Source organism: Pseudopodoces humilis, chromosome 14 (genome assembly GCF_049639895.1).
Source record: "Pseudopodoces humilis isolate 2021_Gansu_Grassland_sample_001 chromosome 14, ASM4963989v1, whole genome shotgun sequence".
NCBI lineage: Eukaryota > Metazoa > Chordata > Aves > Passeriformes > Paridae > Pseudopodoces > Pseudopodoces humilis.
Genome location: NC_142213.1, coordinates 13,573,065 through 13,593,218, shown reverse-complemented (window position 1 = coordinate 13,593,218; position 20,154 = coordinate 13,573,065). Strand labels below are relative to the sequence as shown.

The following is a 20,154-nucleotide window of genomic DNA, read 5'->3' as shown; positions in this document are numbered from 1 at the left end:
TTCCTATATAGCTTGTAGGAGATTAAATTTACAGAGCAATGCTATCTTGTCATTTTGCAGTGACACCTCAGAATTACTTTAGTGGTGTTTATTTGGTAATTTCAAAGAAAAAAAAGATTAGGGAAAGGAAAACTAGTCCTGCTTCCATAAACATACATTCATATGCCAGAACCACCAAAAGCAGGATGTTCTTTTCTTTATATCAGGATTTTGAGTGTTTTCTGGAACAGAAACACCTGTTTTCCTGGAAAGGGTTTTTTTTTTGGGGGGGGGGGGTGGGAAGTGGAGTATGTTGTTTGTTTTACAAACAAGAAGATGGTCTGGTACAAATTGCTTATATTATGAATTGTCAGTCAGATTTTTACAGCTGTTTTTGAGTGACATAGTCTGTGCAGTCTGGCTCAGGAGATGTGCCAGATGCATATGATAGAGAAAAAGCTGCTCACTTCAGAGAGCTTCCAGCCTCTGTATACACCATGTGAAAACCGATAGTATTTTAAAGCATTATCTAAATGCCCTTTTGCACAAATCCTTGCTCAAATTTATACAAAATCCAAGATACTGATACCTCTGGTATTATTTTTTTTTTAATTTAGATACATGCAAGATAAGTTCCTTCAAGGAATTCTATTTTTAACTATGTGGATTTGAATATTTTTATATATTCAATACTTGGTGTATCCATGCCTTTCGAATGTTCCCTGTTACTACGTGTTTATGAAATCCTGTCTTCACCTGATCAGAACTTGCACAAGCTGTAACCATTTGGACAGAGCAGGTTATTCCCTTGGTTAGCTCTGAGACCCTGCATGTTCTGCACACTGAACAGCAGTAATTCAGCTAAACCCAAAGGTGAGCTCTGAAACAGGGCCCTTCCTATGGAGCACTGAGGCTTCCCACACGTGTGGAAGCCCCGGCACGGAAGCACCGCCTGCCCCAGCCCCGGGCAGCCCGGCTCCGGTCACAGTCCCCGGGATGGAAGCGCTCACCTGCTCCAGCTCAGCTCCAGCGTGCCCGGGGCTGCTCCAAACGGGGAACAAAATAGCGCAATTCCTTTGTGCCTCCAGGACCGAGTGTGTGTGAGCCTGTCCAGCTCCTGCCAGGGCATAAGGATCATTAAATCGTAGAATGTTGAGGGGTTGGATTGGACCTTAAAGGTCCTCTTGTCCCAACCCCCCCGCCTGGGCAGCGACGGCTCCCACATGGCCAGGTTGCCCAAGGCCTTCTTATCCAGCCTGGCCTTGAGCACTGCCAGGGTTGTGACATCCACAGCCTCCCTGGGTCCCAGTGTCTCACCACCCTCACAGGAAATAATTTCTCTCTATTATCTAACCCCAGTTTCCCCCCTTTTAATTTCTACTAATTTCTCCTTGTCCTGTCACTACAGGTGCCAACGCCCGCGGCACCTCCGAGACGGGGCACTCCCACACCCCCCTCCCCTCACGCCCTTCCCTCCCTTCTGACAGAGTCCGGGGACGGCGGGCTTCGCTCGTCCCCGCCCCGGCGGCTCCCGGCCTCCCCGGGGTGTGTCCGGCTCCGCTCTGGGCGCGGCTCCGGGCACGGCTCGGGCCGGCTCTCGGCCATGGCCCCGGGGAAGGCCCCGTGCCGGCGGCGCAGCAGCGACTCGGGCGTGGGGCCGGAGCGCAGGGCGCTGCCCCGGGACAGGGACCAGTGCGCCGCGCTCTCCCAGAAGAAGAAGGACCAGCGCATCGCTCTCTTCCTCAGCGACTTCGACCAGCAGGGTAGGACTGGGGCTGCCCGGCGAGGGGAGGGAACGGCGGCTCCGGGCAGGGAGAGCCCCGGGCAGGGGTCGCGCCCTCGGGCGGGGCCGCCTGTCCCGCGCCCCGGGTTGGCGGCTGATGGAGGCTCCAGGCGCTCCGGCTCCCGGCTCGGATTTCTCCGGATAAATCGCTGTTTTAACTTTCTTTTATAGCGCGGTCTTGCAGTGCTTATACTTGGAAACAAGTAACACGCATGGCAGTAAAAGCGAGTTTTGTTTTAAAGCCAAGGAGCACATCCAGGAGATGAAGAAAGAGCTCGATTCGCTTCTGCAGACAGCGGAGAAGGCGTTTGCGGTGGAGCTGCTGACGATGCCGGCTGCCGTCAGGAAGATGAAAAGGAAAGAGGTGCTCGGTGAGTGTGCGTGGTCCTGTGCTTGGGGTGCGGGCAGCGATATGCCCGGGAGAAAACCTGGGAACTTGGTGGCTTTCATGAAAAGGTTTGCTTTGTCTGCCCTGTGTTTTAAGCAGATCAGCAGTGCTGTTGCCCTGCAGATGCTCGCTTGAGCACTCCTGTTCAAGTAGACTGATCTGTGTAACGCAGGGTATAGAATTAGTTGGCGACTAGTCTGGAGAGTACTGTTATGTGTGCATTTAAGTAATCTTATTTCAAGTCTGAAGAGACAAGAAATCATTACAAACCTAGTGTTTTCTGTGTATAAAAACAAGCATTTTTGTTCATCTGAATCTGTTCATCTTTAGCCAGAGAGATTATTTTCTCTGTCAATTTGAACTCTCCTGAGCCATTCTAATCTAGTCATATACCTGTGATGATAAGCAAACAAGTTTAACTCCCATTGATGCAGAGGTTTAACAAGCGTACACTCAGCATCAGATGCATATTCTAGTGAGAACTGATGTTTCTGGAATCTACCTTGCAGCTGGAAATTGTAGGGGCCACACAGAGATCAAACCTGAGCCTCTTGAAGAACTTGAGTTTACTGTAAGCCTAAATATGTATTTAATATGCATTTTCTTCTGGAGAAACTTCTGCCTAAGAGCATTAGCTGTCTGCAGTGCAGCGTGTGTGCATTGTGGTTCTTTGAATTCGGGGGACACCCTGTGTGACTACACTCAGGATTCTTTCAAGGATTAAACACTGAAATTGCCTTAGATTTTCATTGTTGTTTTGTAGGAGTTATTGCAGTCCTGCAAGACTGGAATCTTGTTCAAATGTAACACATATGCTGACCTAAGATTGCCTATTTAACCACTGTAATCATAAATTACTTGTTTGGCTTCCGAGCCATATGATAAGAATCTGTAGATAAAAATGATGGAAGTAATAGTATCTAAATAAGTTATAATTTCTTGATTTTCAGATTTGCAGGGACGAGAGGAAGTGGTTCTTGCTGCTGCAATGGTAGGAGTGTGTTTTCAAATTTTATCACAGTTTACAGAATAGAATTCTTCTCTCCCTGCTGTAAATACTTCAGACAAATGATTTTGTTTGGCCATGTGTTTAAATAGAGGATGATATGAAAAACCTAGACAGCCAGCCATGGTACAGTTAAGAACATTACCTAAAGTTTTAGGGTCATCTGCTGGCAGAAATTCAGATGTTTCCAAAAAAATACAAAACCTGGTGTTTAGCCAATCCCACTTCTTGTCAATTGCTTTCATACCCTTTTAGTTCACTGCCGTTTATAACACAGTATGCATCTACTGGGAAAAATCTGACGACCTTCCCTTGTTGGATGAACATTTTTTTTTAGACTGACTGCTCTCTAGAAGACATGCCAAATCCCAAACTGTTGAGGACCAACGGCAAAAAAGGCAGGTCAACTCATTAATATATTGCCTGTGGTTCTTACATTTTCCTTTTCTTTTTTTTTTACTGGTTTGAACTGAGTGCTTGTGAAATGAATGTTAAGCCTGAAGAGTACAAGAGGGAAAAGTGCGTAACAGACTCCCCAGCATTCAGGGTGGAGGATCATGAGCCATGCTACTGTAGAGGTGCTTTAAAGCATGAGATAAGAGTTCCTGTCCTTTGTATTTGTCAGGGAAATGGTTAGAAAAGACAGATTTAAGGCTTTACAATATAGCAGGAGAGCGAGGAAAGCCACCCCTCTTTTCTTAGGTTTCCCTTCACATTCTGCTTATCGAGCTTTGTAAGAAAAATACCATTTTTCTTCATATCCCCAAATATGCAGTAAGGAGGACACTACCACTGGGGGTGTAATTCTGTTTTGTCTGTGGGCTGAGGGACTATCTCGGGTCTTTTAACTGTCTGGTGTGTCCCAGTGCGTGTGATGAACACACAGTTTGCTTTGACCTGTGTCCCAGGTGAATGACATTGGATGGCAGAAGGGGGCAAACGGGGAAATAGGCTTCAAACACATGGCTGATGTGGTGTTTTGTACTCTTCATAAGATCTTTATTTTCCTTGTCTTGCTAATACATTTCTAGTTAAGGTAACCACAATTGTTGAATATGAAGATGCCAAGCACAGTTCTGCAAAGAAAATAACTAAAAAAGTAAGTCTATTTTGTTTTTATTCAAAAAACGTAAGGACTTGATCAGTTCTGACCTGCCACAAATCCTGCTAGATCCATGACCAGGCAGGCCAGTGCTCTGCTGTCTGTTGGAAAAGTCAGTTATTTTAAATGTAATGTATTTGAAGGTAAGCAAGGTTAAACAGTAAATTATTTTCATAATGAAATATGGTGTCTGCACTTCTAGTGACTAATTCACACAGGCTGGCAAGTACTGGCATAGTCATTCTCTCTTGACTTGCCAGTAAGTCTTGATGGTTTGAGGAACCGTATTTTGTTGAAACTTTTTTTATTTTTTAAATCAACCTCGTGTTTAATCCATGCTTTTCTATAACTGAGTAGTGCATTCTTGTCTCTAAACCAAATCAAGTGTTTTAGTTTTGCCACCTCAATCTGTCTGTGCAATGTAGCCCCTCAGCCAGACACTGATGTAGCAAGATGACAACAAATACAAAAAAGATTCTGTGCAGTTACAGACTTTTACTGTAAAAAAGCTTAAAAGTTGGAAGGGTGTATATTAGACAGGTGGTTGGTTATACAGAACTTCAGTAGGAATAAATACATTTTGGCATTATGAAACTTATTTTAGAATGTATATTTGGCATTTTCGATATATATAAAAGGCAATACTATGGGGCTTAACTACCCTTTTTCAACAGGGAATTTTTACAGTATTGTTTCCTGCAAATACCTATAATTTTCATTTTAAATGCCACCTTTTTTAACTGCAGTCTTATATATAAATTTTCAGATTTCCAAAACCAGGTCACTGGTTTCACTGGCCTCTGGTTTAAGTGGCAAACTGAACTCTCTTTCTAGGTAAGACTGACCTTTGATTCTTCTAGGGTTTTAGGCCCCACTGTGTCATGTTTACCCCAGGAGGGGTTTTTCACATGTGTTCTTCACACTAGATCCCTGTCATGGGGCACTTCAGCATTCTCTAATCCACTGTCTGTCTACCTTCATCCTAGCTAAAAATTTACAGTAGAAATAGATGAGGAGGAATAAAAAATAAAAATAGTAAACCAATAAAATAAACCCCCCAACAAAACACAAACCAAATAACTGCATTTTTTTTAGTGTCTGTTTACTCTTCTGCTAATGTAGCTTGCAGAAGGATGCTAAGTCTCTTTGTTTCCATTGCAGTGCCACAAATCTCAAAGCCACTCCAAAGGGAGCTAAAAGGTAAGGGATTTTTAGCATGTACTTAATAAATAATTCTGTTCAGTACCAAGACACTGTGTATCTATATTATCATCAATCTAGAAGTAACAGATCTAGTGGTCTGCCACTAAATGTGACAGTAGGGATGCCAAACACCTTCTGCTTTGGGTCTGGGTGTTAACCTACATTATTGTGGAGGCACAGGATTTGATGTCCTAACTCAGTTAAAAAATAAATGTATTTAGAGTATAAATTCTGTTCTCACTCATTATTTACAGGCTTACATTTCAAACTTGTTCTCAGAGCCCAACCTGGATTAAAATGACAACAATACTGCTTTGTTAAAAAATAAACCAATCCCCACAAACCCCTTAATCAAATACACTGATAATCAGTTATTATATATAGTGTATCCATACACTACAGTTTCCTTTTGGCACATGGTGTGAGGGGGTGAACAACTTAAATGGGTCCTGAAACCAGTGATTGTTTCACGTTGGCCTGCTATAAATGTCAGAGGCTTGCTTCCATGCAGAATACACCCAAATCCAACATTTTTCAAGTAAAATAATAACAGCTGTATAATGAAAACTTAGGAATTCTGCATGGCATAAGGCATACCCTGTACCTCTGAGAAGTAGCAGCTTTGGTATTTATTGGTATCTCCCTCTGTAGTAGACAGATACAGCATGTCTTATCTTAAGCCCTGAGGCATGAAGTTTCCTCTTTCCAAAACTGTAAACATTCACTGCTGATATTGGAGAGTGGATATTCTTGTTACTGAGAGGCCAGAATGTCATCTTGTGTCACAGGCTTACAAGGTTACTGCAGTGGCAGGGTCATAAAACCTTACCCAGCAGTGCCCATACGTGCTGCTTATGGCTGGATTTCTGTAGTCTCCTGGCAGAACTGGAGAAATTCAAACATGACTGCCTCTCTCCAAGGTGTGTTTCCTACTACTTGCATTTGCTTCTTGCTTGAAAATTTCCAGCAGAGCATAGGAAGTTAAGTAGAAGAGTAACATTTTTATTGTATTCTAGTGCTGGATTACAACAGGCTGTCTCAAGAACTTTACCTGCCAGTGGAAGAGTTCAAGGCATGTTAAAAAGAAGTAAATCTGTACCCCAACATAAAAGTGTTCCATTTGTCAACATTCCCTTGGCTGATGGACAGGTATCTTTTTTTAAAAAAAACATTTTCAACTTACAGTAGTTGATCAATGCAAATAGTCTGATAGTGATAGCTCTTGCTATTCCTAAATGAGATGCTGCTAAATGAAAGGAAAAATGGTTGCCAAAGTTTTGCAATGTACAGGGGAGCATATGAGTTTCAGGGAATCTGGGCATGCAAGAAAAGTCTTTTAATCTTTTAATCTCATGATTGTTTCTCTTCACAGACACTCTGTACAGCTGGTGGAGACCTCCGTAATATCGATGTGCAGCTCCTAAATCAGGATACAGTACAGCACATTCATAACTTGGTGGTAAGCTTGAACTAGGAGGCTTACAGATCTGTGTATTCAGACACCTGCTCCCAGACTTTCATGTCAGATTCTGTCATGAATGCAAATTTAAACTCTTTGGAGTTTAAGCCTAAACTGGCTGGCATCAGTTGGATGAGGAAGAGGGCGGGGAGAACTGCTGCACATGGGTTATGAATTAAAGTAACTGCACTTACATAAGCATGTGCAGTTTGGTGATAGCCTAGGGGACCACAGGAGCATAAACTCTTCCTTCTGCAGTGCTCTGGTGGCTGTCCTACCATGTGAGCAAACTGCCATTCTCTTATCTCTCATTCACAAAGGCTGACAGAGCTACAGTTCAGTTTTGATTCTTACATTCCATTATTCTGTGTCCCTTGCTGAGTAAGAACTACACACCTGTCAATTCTCTGCTGCAGCTGAACAGGAGCTGCCTTAATGGTTGTGAAGCAAAATAAAGTGGAGCAGAACGCTGGAGCACATACTGCCCCACCCTCCTGAAGATGAGGGTACCTGGGCTTTTATTCTATCTGCACCTGAGAGGTATTAGGCAGTTTACAGTTGTGCAGGTGTAGAGATCAGTGCAGCAGAGTCAAGCTAAAGGTCTGGGAGCTGTTCTGTGGTTGTTACGGGACAGTGGAGAGTGAGTGCTCATTGCTTGCTTTTACAGTAGGGACCTTTCTTCTTCCACATTATTTTGGGAAACTTGAGCTAAAATGAATTTTTCCCCCCTCAGAGTGAACTGACCGTACTGTGTGGAAAGGTAACACCTAAACCAAGTTAATGGAACTGTCTTGAACACAGAACATTCATGACTGCTCTTGGCTGCTGCCTCCAAAGTGTTGAAATTATGTCTACAATGTCTTAATAAAGCTGTATACTGCCCAGTAAATGTTTTTATAAGCTTTCATACCATGTGATGTGTCTTATTAAGTTCCTGTTATGAAGGATACCAAAGCAGAAGAAAATGCTACTTTTTTTTTTTTATATAAAAGGCTTAGGTTAGATTTTAACGAAGTTCACAGCAAAATGAACAGTAAGAGGCTGTATAAAGGAAGTAAATTTCTCTAATATGCAACTCACAAATAAACTGAAGTGCAAGGAACTAAGTATTTGAACAGCCTTAAGACACTTCTAGTTATGTGGTAGCATATATGAATCTAACACAGGAATAAAACTTATTTCCAGTCTTGTGAGTGACATGACAGCAATGTGCAAGATGACAGGTAAAATTAGAATTTGTTATCAGGTGCTGCTGGAAGGAGCCCAAATTAATGCCACCTGAGGACTGAAGCAGAACTGCTCTTCAGCTTCTTCTTCCACCCCTTCACTTCAGATATCTGAAAAGTTACCATGAATCCCTTCCTCTCTTCCCCTTCAAAAAAACTCAGTCTGCATGGGGATTAAAAGTTTAGAGTATTGCTCTGTTTTGCAAGGACTTCTAAGCAGAAGACAGGTGTTGTAATTGTTTAAGCATTGCAGGTTACAAAGACTGACTCCTTGGTGAGATCAGTCAGGAGAAAGGATCAGCATGTCACCACGGTTTCACAAAAAGCAACGCCAAGTTTTAATAAATGAAAATAAAAGACCCACTAGAGAATGCCAGATCATAAGTCAGTACTGAAATACAGATCAAACAGTATTTATTTTTGCTTCATTTTTTAGAGTCTATAACAAGGATGTTCAGCAACACTCAAATGCCAATGCCTATCCAAGCACATTGAAACCCTTGGAGTTTGTCCCTCCAACCTCATCAATAAAGTGTCAACAACTATCAGAGAAATAACTAAACAAGTCACACTTCAGATTTGTAAAGAAAAGTAGAGCTTCAACTTTCTCACTTAAACAGGAGAGAAACCTTGCTATAAAGGCAGCTTACCAACCCAACACTGTTCATGCACAACGGTTCCTTAGGTAAGGTCACATTTTGCTTTGTTCTGGCATTTTTGCCCATTAATAGTAATAGAACAGCAGCTGGAGATCTTTGTATCTTCATACTTAAAACCAAAGTGCCAACTACTAGAGAAGTAACAAAACCATCTACATTTATTATGTTTCCAGGTTAAACATTTTTTTTTTAAACTGGAAACATTTCTCTAGGAAGTGAGGCTGAATCAGGCTTTGAATAGGATTCAAAGGCTAAGAGAAAGACACCATTATTTCAGAATTTAATCGTTCCCAATTAAGGGGTTTGTTATCTTTAGACTGAATTCATATATCCTTGTGTTTTCTTCACACAAAGGGGACATGGCTGCAACCCTCCCTGTGCCCATTTAGTCATCTCTCATTTCAGAAAGAGACTTGAATGTGGCACACAATTCTTATCTAACCATCACCTAGTCTTAAAGCAGCTTCAGCCTCCCTGTGTTTATAAAATATCTATCATCTACATAGTCTTTTCATACACAGACTAGTTAAAGCCACTGGAAAAGTAAGAGTTACAAGGCAAAAGGAAATATATTATACACCAACTGCTTTTATTTCATTTCAGAAACCGTTCACAAGATGGTAGAAAAAAAACTTACAACCACTTCTAATTTAGTCTTTCATTGTTCCCAGTCAGCTCTAAACCCATTATGTGCAAAGCCCATTTACCATGCATCTAGATGATAGATACAGGCTATGAAATTCTTGATTCTACTTGTAGCAGCTTATGCAGGTGCAGCCAAATACCAAGCCTCAGGACAAATTGTACACAAACTTTACAATGTAGAATTTGAATTTAAAATATGAAACTTAAAATCTACACAAAACTGGTAAAAATCAAGCACAGATACGAGGACAAACTTAAAACCCATGTGAAAAGGAGTCTCGTCTTCCTTTCAAGTGCTTTATTCTGCTACACAGTCAAAATGAAGATGTAAGCTTGTGGTTAGTTTAAATTACACTCTGTAGATACTATAGACCAATTTAAAAGTTACACATACAGCAATAGATGTCCATTGGTTCATCTGGATTACTTATACAATCCAGCTGGATTGTTGAAAACAAGTCAGGCAAAATTTGAAAGAAAATCCTTGTGCAACTTTTTTAGACAAATGTTTACTGGTGGGCACACTGTACCCCAGGTCCATGATGGCTGCTTTCTTCATCAGAACTATCATTATAAGCTTCACGTCTCTGGCCACCACCTGAACCACGAGTGGTATCAAATTCTTGAAGATCTACCTCTTCTGCATCACCAATTACATTGGGAAATTCTGGTCTAGCTGGCAGAAGATCTTCGAGTTCCTGCCCCAAAAAAGGAAATGCATTCAGTATTGCATCTACAACTCCTAAATAAAGTGACTCGTTTCCCACAACTTCAAGACACCTCTAAAAGCAGGTCTGGTTTAGAAGTCTATGTTGATGAAAGCCCTGAACTGCAGAGTCATTTAAAGTATTTGTATCAACTAGAAGACACCACTTGAAGAAAACCAGCAGCTCCACATATCATCAACCAAAAGTGCAATCAGTAAATACAGCTGCACTCTGTAAACTTATCACAAAGCAACAGAAAGATTCTCCTCCTGCCCTCATCTGTGTACCATCTGCACAGCTCTTAAATACAACTTCCATAAATTCATATTTCAAGGGGCATTTCCAAGTAACACATGGCCTGTGAAAAAGGTTAAAGGAACTTTACTTGCATCTAAATTAAGCACTGAAAGCAAGCCCGTGAGGTGCAACATAGGCTCTTTGCACACTCTGTCAAGTAAGACACCACATTTATGATTGAAAAACTACTTACTGAAAGCTTTTCTGGGCTAATCCAGTTATTTTCAGGAAACTGAACATCAAATTTAATGTAGAGATCCCCCTTCTCAAAAGGATTGCGATACTGTGGCATTCCTTCACCTCTGACTACACGGACACAACCTGGAATTCAAAGAGAAGTAAAGTAATAAGGAGAGTGCTAGTGCAGAGCCATTCTCTCTCCACACAGTTCTCTGTTTCCCTAGCCTAGGTTCAGTTAACAGGACACCAAGGGTGGGATTAAGTGCTGAAGAATCACAAAAGCATAAACAAATCCTTATCAGGTCAAGCCTACCTGGTTCAATTACTTTCCCAGGAGGATATTTAACCACAATCTGACGTCCATCAAGGTGCTTAAATGTGAACTGAAATCCACACAGTGCTTCAACAAGTCCAATCTTGTGTGTCATATGCAAATCATTCACATCCCTCTGAAACACCTGGCAAACAAAGGAGATACTTCTTTCTAGTACTATAATCACAACTCCACCAGACTCATTATTGAGAATTCATTATTATTATTATAATTCAATGTCAGAGCAACAGCCTTTGTATGAAGTGAACTTGATTCTATTAATTCAGATGGCTTAACATGCTTGGGAATTTTGTGCCTGACCAAGTGTCATCTAAAGCCAAACCACACCATGCACCAAGGTGGCCTGTACAGCAGCACTGCTCTTTCACCCCCAACATCTTCCACACAAGCAACCCATAAATAAAACTGGTAACAGTTTGACACTATTTCCCCTGCACTGGAATATATAAACCACATCTTTGTTCTTCATATCCTGTCCTCAAGCATATCTGCTTTAGCTCCCTTGACCTACAGCAGGACTTCGATCACTTAGTCCACAGCTGTCAGAAGTGATATTTAGGCCACATAAGTCAGGATTCTTCATCTGAGTAAAACTTAAAATTTGTTCATTGGTAGGACCATGAGTCCCACCTCAAAGGAAATTTTAAGAGCACAAAGTCTGTCTAGTTTTACTCACTAGGAAAAACTACAGACTGGCTGGCAGATTAGCAGTCCTTGACGCAGCTTTGAAAAGCTTACAAAGTACCTAATTAGCAGACTGCCAACATTATAACCTTAATATGATTGGAGTTCAAATTTCTACCCCATGTTACTCATCACAACACAAAATCCCTCCTCAAGTGCAACACACAAACTATTTCTTATTTCATCATAGCTATATCTAGCATTTTTTAACAACAGGATTAAAAAAGGAGCAGTCACCTCAACTCTGCCCCACATGAGTTTTAACAGGAAAAGATAAATTGCAATATTTAATTCCAAGTGCAGTGTATGTAGTCCAGAATACAGTGAATACCAAACTAGCATAAAATAATAATGTTTGTTTTGTTAAGTGAATCAGCAACATCACCATTTTGTGTTATTTCCAAAACTACAGTAGCAGACACAGAAAGCACCATCTGGGGGTTTATCAGGAGTTCCCTGCCATGTCACAAGACATGGAAAAAAGCTACACTTAGAATTCTGTTAGTGTCACGAGCAAAGCAGATTAAAGCTAACATCCTGAATGGCTCTTCACTGCATCTACTGTATCAAAGTCAGTCTGAGCTTATCTGAGAAAGCTACCTCTTATTAGCATTAGGAAGCACCAGAAGCTGCCTGTCCTCTGGCTAAGGACTTGCCCAGTTTTTTATGGCTCACCATGAAAGCCACGTTACAAACTATAAATCTATTAAAAGCTATTCACCATCTCTCCCAGAGCTGCAACAGTATCAATTACTTTAAATTAATGGCCATCTATGTAACTTAAATATTAACAACTGGAATAAAAGGCATTTAAAAGATAAACTCAAAAGCATTACCTCATTCTCTTTCTCTTGGAGTAAAAGGACAATATCGCCTGGCTCCACACCGGGAGCCTGATCTGCTTCTCCACTGAATGTAATTCTTTGCCCATGTTTCATGCCTTTATCTACATGGACTTCAAGTATTTTTACCTCTTTGATCACCTTCTTCCCTTCACATTTTTTACAGCGGTCTTTTTCATTAATGACTTCACCTAAATAAAGACAAATTTTGAGTTCAGAGATTTTAACACAGTCACACCCAATTCCTAGGAAAAACTATTTGAAAGCAAGCTGAAGAATTTCTGCAACACAAGTAGCGAATTAGATATTGCTTTATGAATTCCTCACAAGAGGAAATCCAGGCTTCATTTAGCCTAGCTGAGAGAGGGGGAAGGATGAGAAAGAAAAAAAAAAGTTCCCTGACTGCCCCATCTCCCAGAATATCCCCACAAGACAGTTCTGAGTAAATGCAGCCAGCAGAACTAGAGTCCTGCATACAAAAATGGAAAGAGAGCTTATCATGTCAGATTCACCCCTACAAAGGTAATTCCTGTTTCCAGCAAATTGAAGGGTGACAATCCAAAATGGCTTCAATGCTCTGTTCTACCTCACCTTTATTTTTCCAGTGAGCTCTTGTCTCTATACACAGTAACCAGAGTATTAGGACACATGGACTGTAAAATTTCGGTATTAAGTGCCACAAGCAGATGCACTTGGCTTAAAATATTAAGCTTCTCACCTTAAATCACCTTTCTGTGAAACAAAGCATAACATTATGATGCAGTTGAAACCAGAAAATATGTAGGTTAGGCATATGAAATGTTAAAGACAACATAATTTATGAAATGTTTTGACAAGTCACAAAATACAACTCTTTGTAGCTTGAGTGCTGTGACGAATAAAATCATCCAGAAGGTGATGTTACTACTCAGCCAACTGCAGAAGACTTAAAAAGGAATCACATGAAGTGCTGAAGTTGTTATCCCCAAACAGAACCAATTCAGGCAAAGATATCATTTAAATTTGAAGAAGTTAAAAATTCAACTTCAGGTTCCTGTTTTTAACCTACAACTGGCCTTGGATATCAGGAGATGCAAAAGGACAAATAGCTCCTAAACCAGCAACATCTTGGGTTTTTACTCTAACAGTAATAGCAGTAAGTAATATTCATATCTAAGTGTTTTTAAAGATGATCCCTACTGCTTGAGCTTCTAGGCTGCTTTTCAGTACATTAAACACTGTAAATCTTGCTGCTCTTCTGAAATGATTTCTCCATGCTGCCACCATAGTGAGCTGACTGGGTAAGGGCAGAAGTGTCCTGGATAAGCTCCTCCCGAGATTTGAGCAGGAGGCTGTATCCAAGCAAGCACATTTAGTAACAGAGCAGAGGCTGGCCTACCTTCTCCATTGCAGTCAGAGCACACAGACTGCATCTGCTGCACCATTCCCGGGGCCAGCTGCCGGATCATGATGCGCACACCCCGGCCCCGGCAGGCGTTGCACTTCTGAACGGAGCCAGCCTTTCCTCCCTGCCTGCAGCACAAAGCATCAGTTGCATGAAAAGGAAGTTCTTCAGAAAGAAACCAGAAACCCCTCTAGCAGTAGGTTAACATGCCTGCATACCCAACTGCACTGCCAATTACAGTTAGGTCCTCTGCTCTCCCACCCTTCCCCCACAAAGCCGTCAAATAGTTCCAGTTCCATCAACAGCATCATTCAAGTTCAACAATTTGCTGGTCTGAAAGCAGGCTCCAGTAAGTCAAATACTGATAAAGATCTGACACAGGAGATCCTTCATTACACTATCTGCCAACAAAACAACCGGAGAACTCAAAAATACAAACAAACTTACCCATTACATGCACTACAAAGAACATTCTTGCTAAGTTGTAGTTTAGTTGTCTTTCCATTATACAGATCTTCTAAAGAGACTCTACAAAATAAAATATTTCTCCTGGGTTATCATTTAACAACTTATTTTCCCCATGTAATTAAAATACTTGCCTAGGACAAATAAAAACAGAAAAAACGTAGATATTCCTAACAAGACTAAATCTGCACCATTTTGGCTTCCCCAAAGAATTACTGAAAAAAAATAAATCTATATATATCAACATACACTTGTAAATCTGGATATAGTTTCAGAGAAAAGCTGTAATTCAATCAGAAGAAATCAGATAGGATTGGTTGTGTTTCTCAATAGGAAACAAGGTTATCTAGAACTTTAAGTGCTATTATACAGTCACAATTAATTATTATTTTTAATTCTACTAGGCAGGTGAGAAACAAACCTCTGTAAACAATCCAGACAATAATATTGTCTATTGCATAAATACATAAGAACACATATAGAATGCTTACTACTCTATTGGGTTTTCTACACAAGAGAGTTTAGTGGGGAGGGGCTAGCATATCCCCAAGGCCACTTAACTTCTTAGTGTTTCTCCTAAAAAGGTTTGTTAGTAGATAGAAATTTCAGCTCAATGTATTGAGAACAGGTTGCCTGGCATCAGTATTTACAAATAACAACAAAATCAAAGCTCATTAATAACACACCATGGAGTATAAAAACTAGCTACTAAACTATGCAAGCATGTGAAGTTAAACAGACTTCACCAAGCACGGTTTGCCAACCACAGGAAAGATGTTGCTTAACTGAAGTTCTTAAAAGGGACCTGCTCAGCAGGCAAAAAGCCAGCCATGACTGCAAGAAGATATCTCCAAAACACAGTTAGATGTGATACTCAAGAATGGCTTTGACAAAACAAACAACATCAAAACCAAAGCCACCACACATACTTTTCCATTAATTATGAGGTTCAACCATAATTCCAGCTGGCACTGCCCTATGAATTCAAGTCTTTCCAGAGCACCTCCAGTTTCCCAAGAATCTGCCTGGTGAGTAATACTTGGCTGTTGAAGGGTTTTCCATTAGAACTACCAAACATAATTAAGGAGCAAAACAAAGAAAATAACGCTAACAAAGTACATAATTCAAATAACCTAGCAAAGTATATGGTAGCCTCTAGATTACTCAACCAAAGAAAGTAACTCGGGATGACTGACCCCTGCTCTACACACAACATGCAGCTCTGAAGAGTGGTGCAGACTGCAGAGAATCTCAACTGAGAAGTGTATCAAGAATAGAAACCAGTAGAGTTTCCATGGTCAGGAAAGCTTCAAAGTACAAGCTGTAGCATCAAGGTACTCACTTAAGTGGATGCATCATATCTTCTCCTCTTCTTCTACCATTGCGACTTCTACTCTGGCCACCCATGAAATTGAACAATCCACCACCAAAGATATGGGAGAAAATATCGTCCATTCCACTGCTTCCACTCCCTTCTCGGAGCCCCTGCTCTCCATATCGATCATACAGCTCACGTTTCTCAGGATTTGACAATACTTCATAGGCAAAGCTTATTTCTTTGAACTAGAAGAGGAATAGAGTCAAAACAGTGCATGGTAATTTAGAACTTCAAGACAGCATTTTATGAGTTTCTCTCCCCGCATGAACACCTATCAACTAAGAATGTACACAATGAAACACTTTTCCACCCTCATTTTAACATAACTTATTCTTAGCAAGACTTTAAAGTCAGACTTGGGCTTAGTTTTGTTAAATCTAATCATAAAATAAGACATTTTACTGCAAAACTTGGTTGACTTTGTTCTTTACTAGCTTAAAACAGACTTCCTACAAATAAAAAAAAATCCAACTGAAGAAAACCCTCAAGTACAATACAATACTGCAGAAGCCAAAAGGCAGAATACCCAAAAGTTACATACTAAGGAACCTATTAACTACGCAAAACCTTCAAGATGTTGGGCTCTTAAAATACACTAACAATTAAGTAGCTTACTGAAATGTACATTAGTGTATTTGGCAAATTAGTATCTTTTAACAGTCATTTCTGCTCACCTCTAAGCAGCCATCACAACTTCAATTTGGTTAAAGACAATCAGCGGAGTCAACATAATTGACAATTTTAGAATTGCTTTTAGCATAACAAATCAAATTCAACCTTCCCACATATGTAATTCATTTTATGCTGCAGCAGTTTTTAGAATCTCTACACATATGTTTTTCCATGTTGGAAAAACTTGAAAAACAGACAGTCTTTCTCATATTCCTACATAGATGTCAATGCCAGCTGACATTATCTCAGCAAATGAGAAGCAGTTTTTTTCCTCAGCATTACCTTCTCAACCAATTTGACTCAGCCAACTGCTGCATTTTGTCATGAGGTACATGGCAGATTTTGAGACTGGGGAGAAGTTGACCAGATAATGCTCCCTCTCACAGTATTGTTTAACAACCTAAAAAGCAATCCCCCAGCACCTGTATTCAGTTCCTTAGCTACTATTGTAATAGCAAACCTAAGGTATTTAAAAAAAAAAAGATGAGTCTTTCTTACTTTGTCCCCTGCATTTGGATTCTTATCAGGATGGTATTCCTTGGCCAGTTTTCTGTATGCCTAGTTGAAAGAAGTAGAAAATTAGTTAAAATTTCCATTGATCAGTTCTTTTCTGGGAAACTCAAGTAGTGCCCCCAGGAAGAAAGAAAATCCTAATAAAGCAAAGTGAAATTATAGCGTTATATAACTATATAGTGTATATAGTGTTATAGTGTAGTAACTCATACATTGATACAACCTAAAAAAATTTTGCCATTGCTACATGCATACGTTAACTAGACTTGCATTTAAACACAGCTATGGCACACAATAGCTAGAACTAGTTTTCCTGCTTATCCTCATTAACTTAGAGGGAGAATCCCATTTGACTTTCATTAACACGACTTACTTTTTAGAAACCACTTAAACCCTACACCACAGGAGTAAATTTGAACCCATTTGTCTTTGCCCTCAATCACAGCAGTACAGTAACAACAAAATGGCTGCCTCAGCTTCCCATTCAACCCTACAACCACTCGTCACAACAACCATTTCCTTCTTCCCTACCTAGCACCAATGGAAGAGTTCACCTGAGCTGAGTATATGAGTTACGTGTGCAGAAACGTACATAGCACTGCTTTTATTTAACTCCATTATTGTAAATCAGTAGGAGGAGTAAGTACAGCCAAATCCCCAGAAGGGACTTTCCAGACTGCTTTTTTCTGACCAGCCCTTTGACACTCGGGACCATCACTGGTTTTTCAGCAACCCTTCATCTGTTCTGCTTAGACTTGAGAGGATCAAAGCAAACAACACAGCAGGCAAAGACTTTTCCTCTCACTGGAGCTAATGACAGTAGAACCTTCAACCCTTCTTCTATTCCACCTCAACACCCCACAGAAACACTCAGGGGAAAGATATTAACATATTACATTGTATACAGTCTTCTATTTTTCAAATTACACCTGTTAAAAAAGCTACAGTGATGCAAAAAACTGAAGTATCAATTCTTGGAGAGGATTTTAAACACACTTTATTACTGAATAACACAGTGCCTAAACTAACTCTTTAGAACTATAATGTTAAGAGCTTTACAGACAAAGCTTTATAGAAATCACAACTTCTGAACAATTTCCTTTTTCTTCTCTATCCATACACCTATTTCTCATTACAGATTTTATCTTTAAACACTTTGTACTTTTGCATGCAATCAAGACATGATAAAGAGCTAATGAAATAAAAACAATGTTGATATTACAAGTCTAATATTCTAAAGCACAGTAAGTGTAAAAATCAAAACTCATACATCTTACTGGACAAATTACCCATCAGGAACAAAGCATAACGTTCCACGAACCTCTGTATTCTGTTATAATGGATGTTCCCCATATATTTTAAGTATTACAACCAAGAAAAAAACAAAACACCACTAAACTGATAACCTAAGTAACATTATCTAATCAGGAAAAAAAAGGAGCTTGCAATGGTGATCTTTAAAATGAGAAAGCCCTCACATCTGTGCTGGTAACATCATTCCAGGCCAGAGCAACTCTTACAACTACCCGTGGCCCTAAAGGAAACCACCACTATTTATTTCATCAGAACCAAATCCAGAATCAATGTCTACACTGGGAATACATAGAACTTCAGTAAAAGTTAATTTAGCCACTGTAAAAGCCTGTTCTTCAGACTAAGATTAATTTCATTTTTTCTATAGTTCTATATATGTTAAAATACCAGATTTTAAAGCATCCATGAAACCTTTCAATGACAATAAGATATACATGAACTCCTTGGTGTCGCAGACAGTTGGAAACCTTACATTCCACGATTAGTCTAATATGTGGTAATTAATACTGGTTAATGTCCTAGCAGAAAACTGTTCTGGTTTTCATTCTTACAGGACACAGATAGCTTTAAGTGAACCCTGTAAGAAAATAAAATATTCTGGTGAACTGTGCTGTATACAAAACACAACCTTCTCACCGCCTGCCTTCCATCTCTAGCACAGTTTCAACACTGCAATTGCCTATCCCTGCACAAATTAGGCTGCCGTGTGCATGACGGGTAAGGCGCAGTTGTTGGTGCCAGCACCACCCACCCGCGGAAGCCTCTGCTAGTGAACCGTCTGGTTCATTCTCCTCCCTCACGTGTAAACGGTCATTAAGGCCTTCCACAAAAAAAAAAAAAAAGAAAAAAAAAAAAAGAAAAAAAAAGAAAAAAAAGAAAAAAAAAAAAAGAAAAAAAAAGAAAAAAAAGAAAAAAAAGAAAAAAAAAGAAAAAAAAAAAAGAAAAAAACCAAACCCAACGGTGCTTTATACACTACAGGATGGAATTGCTATAGCGACGACCTGGCTCCAAGTTTTCACCTCCCCTCTTTGTTTACCTCGCCTTGCCACTTTCGGCCTGGGAGGAATCGCATCTATGAGCGAAACCGATTCCTCCCCAAGGCCTGCACGTGGGGCAGACAATGGCACCGGTGAGGATCGACCCACAGGGATTCTCACCCCCAAAAAGCCCTTGCGGCCGCGCACGGCGCGGTGCCGCGGAGGCGGGACGAGCTGCGTCCCGCCCGCGCCCGAAGCCCACGCGGGACACGCCGGGACGGGGACGCAGCGAGCCCGGCCGCCCCGTCCTCCCGCCGGGCCCTTGCCCTGCCCGCGGCCTCCCCCGACCGCCCGGCCCCGGGCGCGGCCTACCGGGCACCGATCCGCGCCCGCCCCGCAGGCCTCAGCCCCGCCGCCCGTGGGCTGCGCCCCGCGCCCCGCTCGGCCCCGCTCCCCTCGCCGCCCGCCCGCGGGGCCCTGCCCGGCCGGGCCCACCGCCCCCCCACCTCCCGGCCTCCGCCCCTCCGCCGCACCTTCTTGAGTTCATTGTCGGAGGCGCCGGGCGGTACGCCCAGGATGTCGTAGAGCTTCGTGTCGGCCACGTTGGCCATGGTGGAGCGGCGGCGGGGCCGAGCGGGCCGAGGGCGGCGCGGGCAGGGCCGAGACCGGCGGCAGGACACGGACACGGACCGGCCGCGACGTCACCGCGCACGCGCTGCGTCACCGCGCCGCGACGCGCGAGGCGCGCGGCCCCGCCCCCGCGGCGCCCCTGACCCAGTTCCGGCGCTGCACGGCAGGGGGCGCTGTGCGCGGGGGCTGTGAGGGCACGGGCGGGGCTGCCGGGCGGGGAGCGGGACCCGAGCAGCGCGCCGGGAACAGCATCCTCAGCTGTCCCGTCTCTTACTGCACAGCGTCACCAGGCTTTAAGGCGACCTCTAAGATCGTCCAGCGACACCT

General features: G+C 41.8%; 2 protein-coding genes across 2 annotated transcripts; one reads left to right on the top strand and one right to left on the bottom strand.

Moving 5' to 3' along the window:
- Positions 1-1,448: 1,448 nt before the first annotated feature.
- LOC102107244 (borealin-2-like) lies at positions 1,449-7,827 on the top strand. The gene is made up of 10 exons (XM_005526443.3): positions 1,449-1,742; positions 2,005-2,133; positions 3,101-3,141; positions 3,494-3,554; positions 4,188-4,255; positions 5,025-5,092; positions 5,420-5,458; positions 6,478-6,610; positions 6,834-6,920; positions 7,654-7,827. Exons 1-10 carry the CDS (start codon positions 1,583-1,585, stop codon positions 7,699-7,701), a joined length of 834 nt encoding a protein of 277 aa, XP_005526500.1. The 5' UTR covers positions 1,449-1,582; the 3' UTR covers positions 7,702-7,827.
- Positions 7,828-8,538: 711 nt separating this feature from the next.
- Positions 8,539-19,908, bottom strand: DNAJA2 (DnaJ heat shock protein family (Hsp40) member A2). The gene is made up of 9 exons (XM_005526381.3): positions 19,731-19,908; positions 16,892-16,951; positions 15,686-15,906; positions 14,326-14,406; positions 13,873-14,006; positions 12,489-12,685; positions 10,948-11,092; positions 10,648-10,775; positions 8,539-10,148 (listed from the first exon to the last, which is right to left on the bottom strand). Exons 1-9 carry the CDS (start codon positions 19,806-19,808, stop codon positions 9,960-9,962), a joined length of 1,233 nt encoding a protein of 410 aa, XP_005526438.1. The 5' UTR covers positions 19,809-19,908; the 3' UTR covers positions 8,539-9,959.
- Positions 19,909-20,154: the final 246 nt, after the last annotated feature.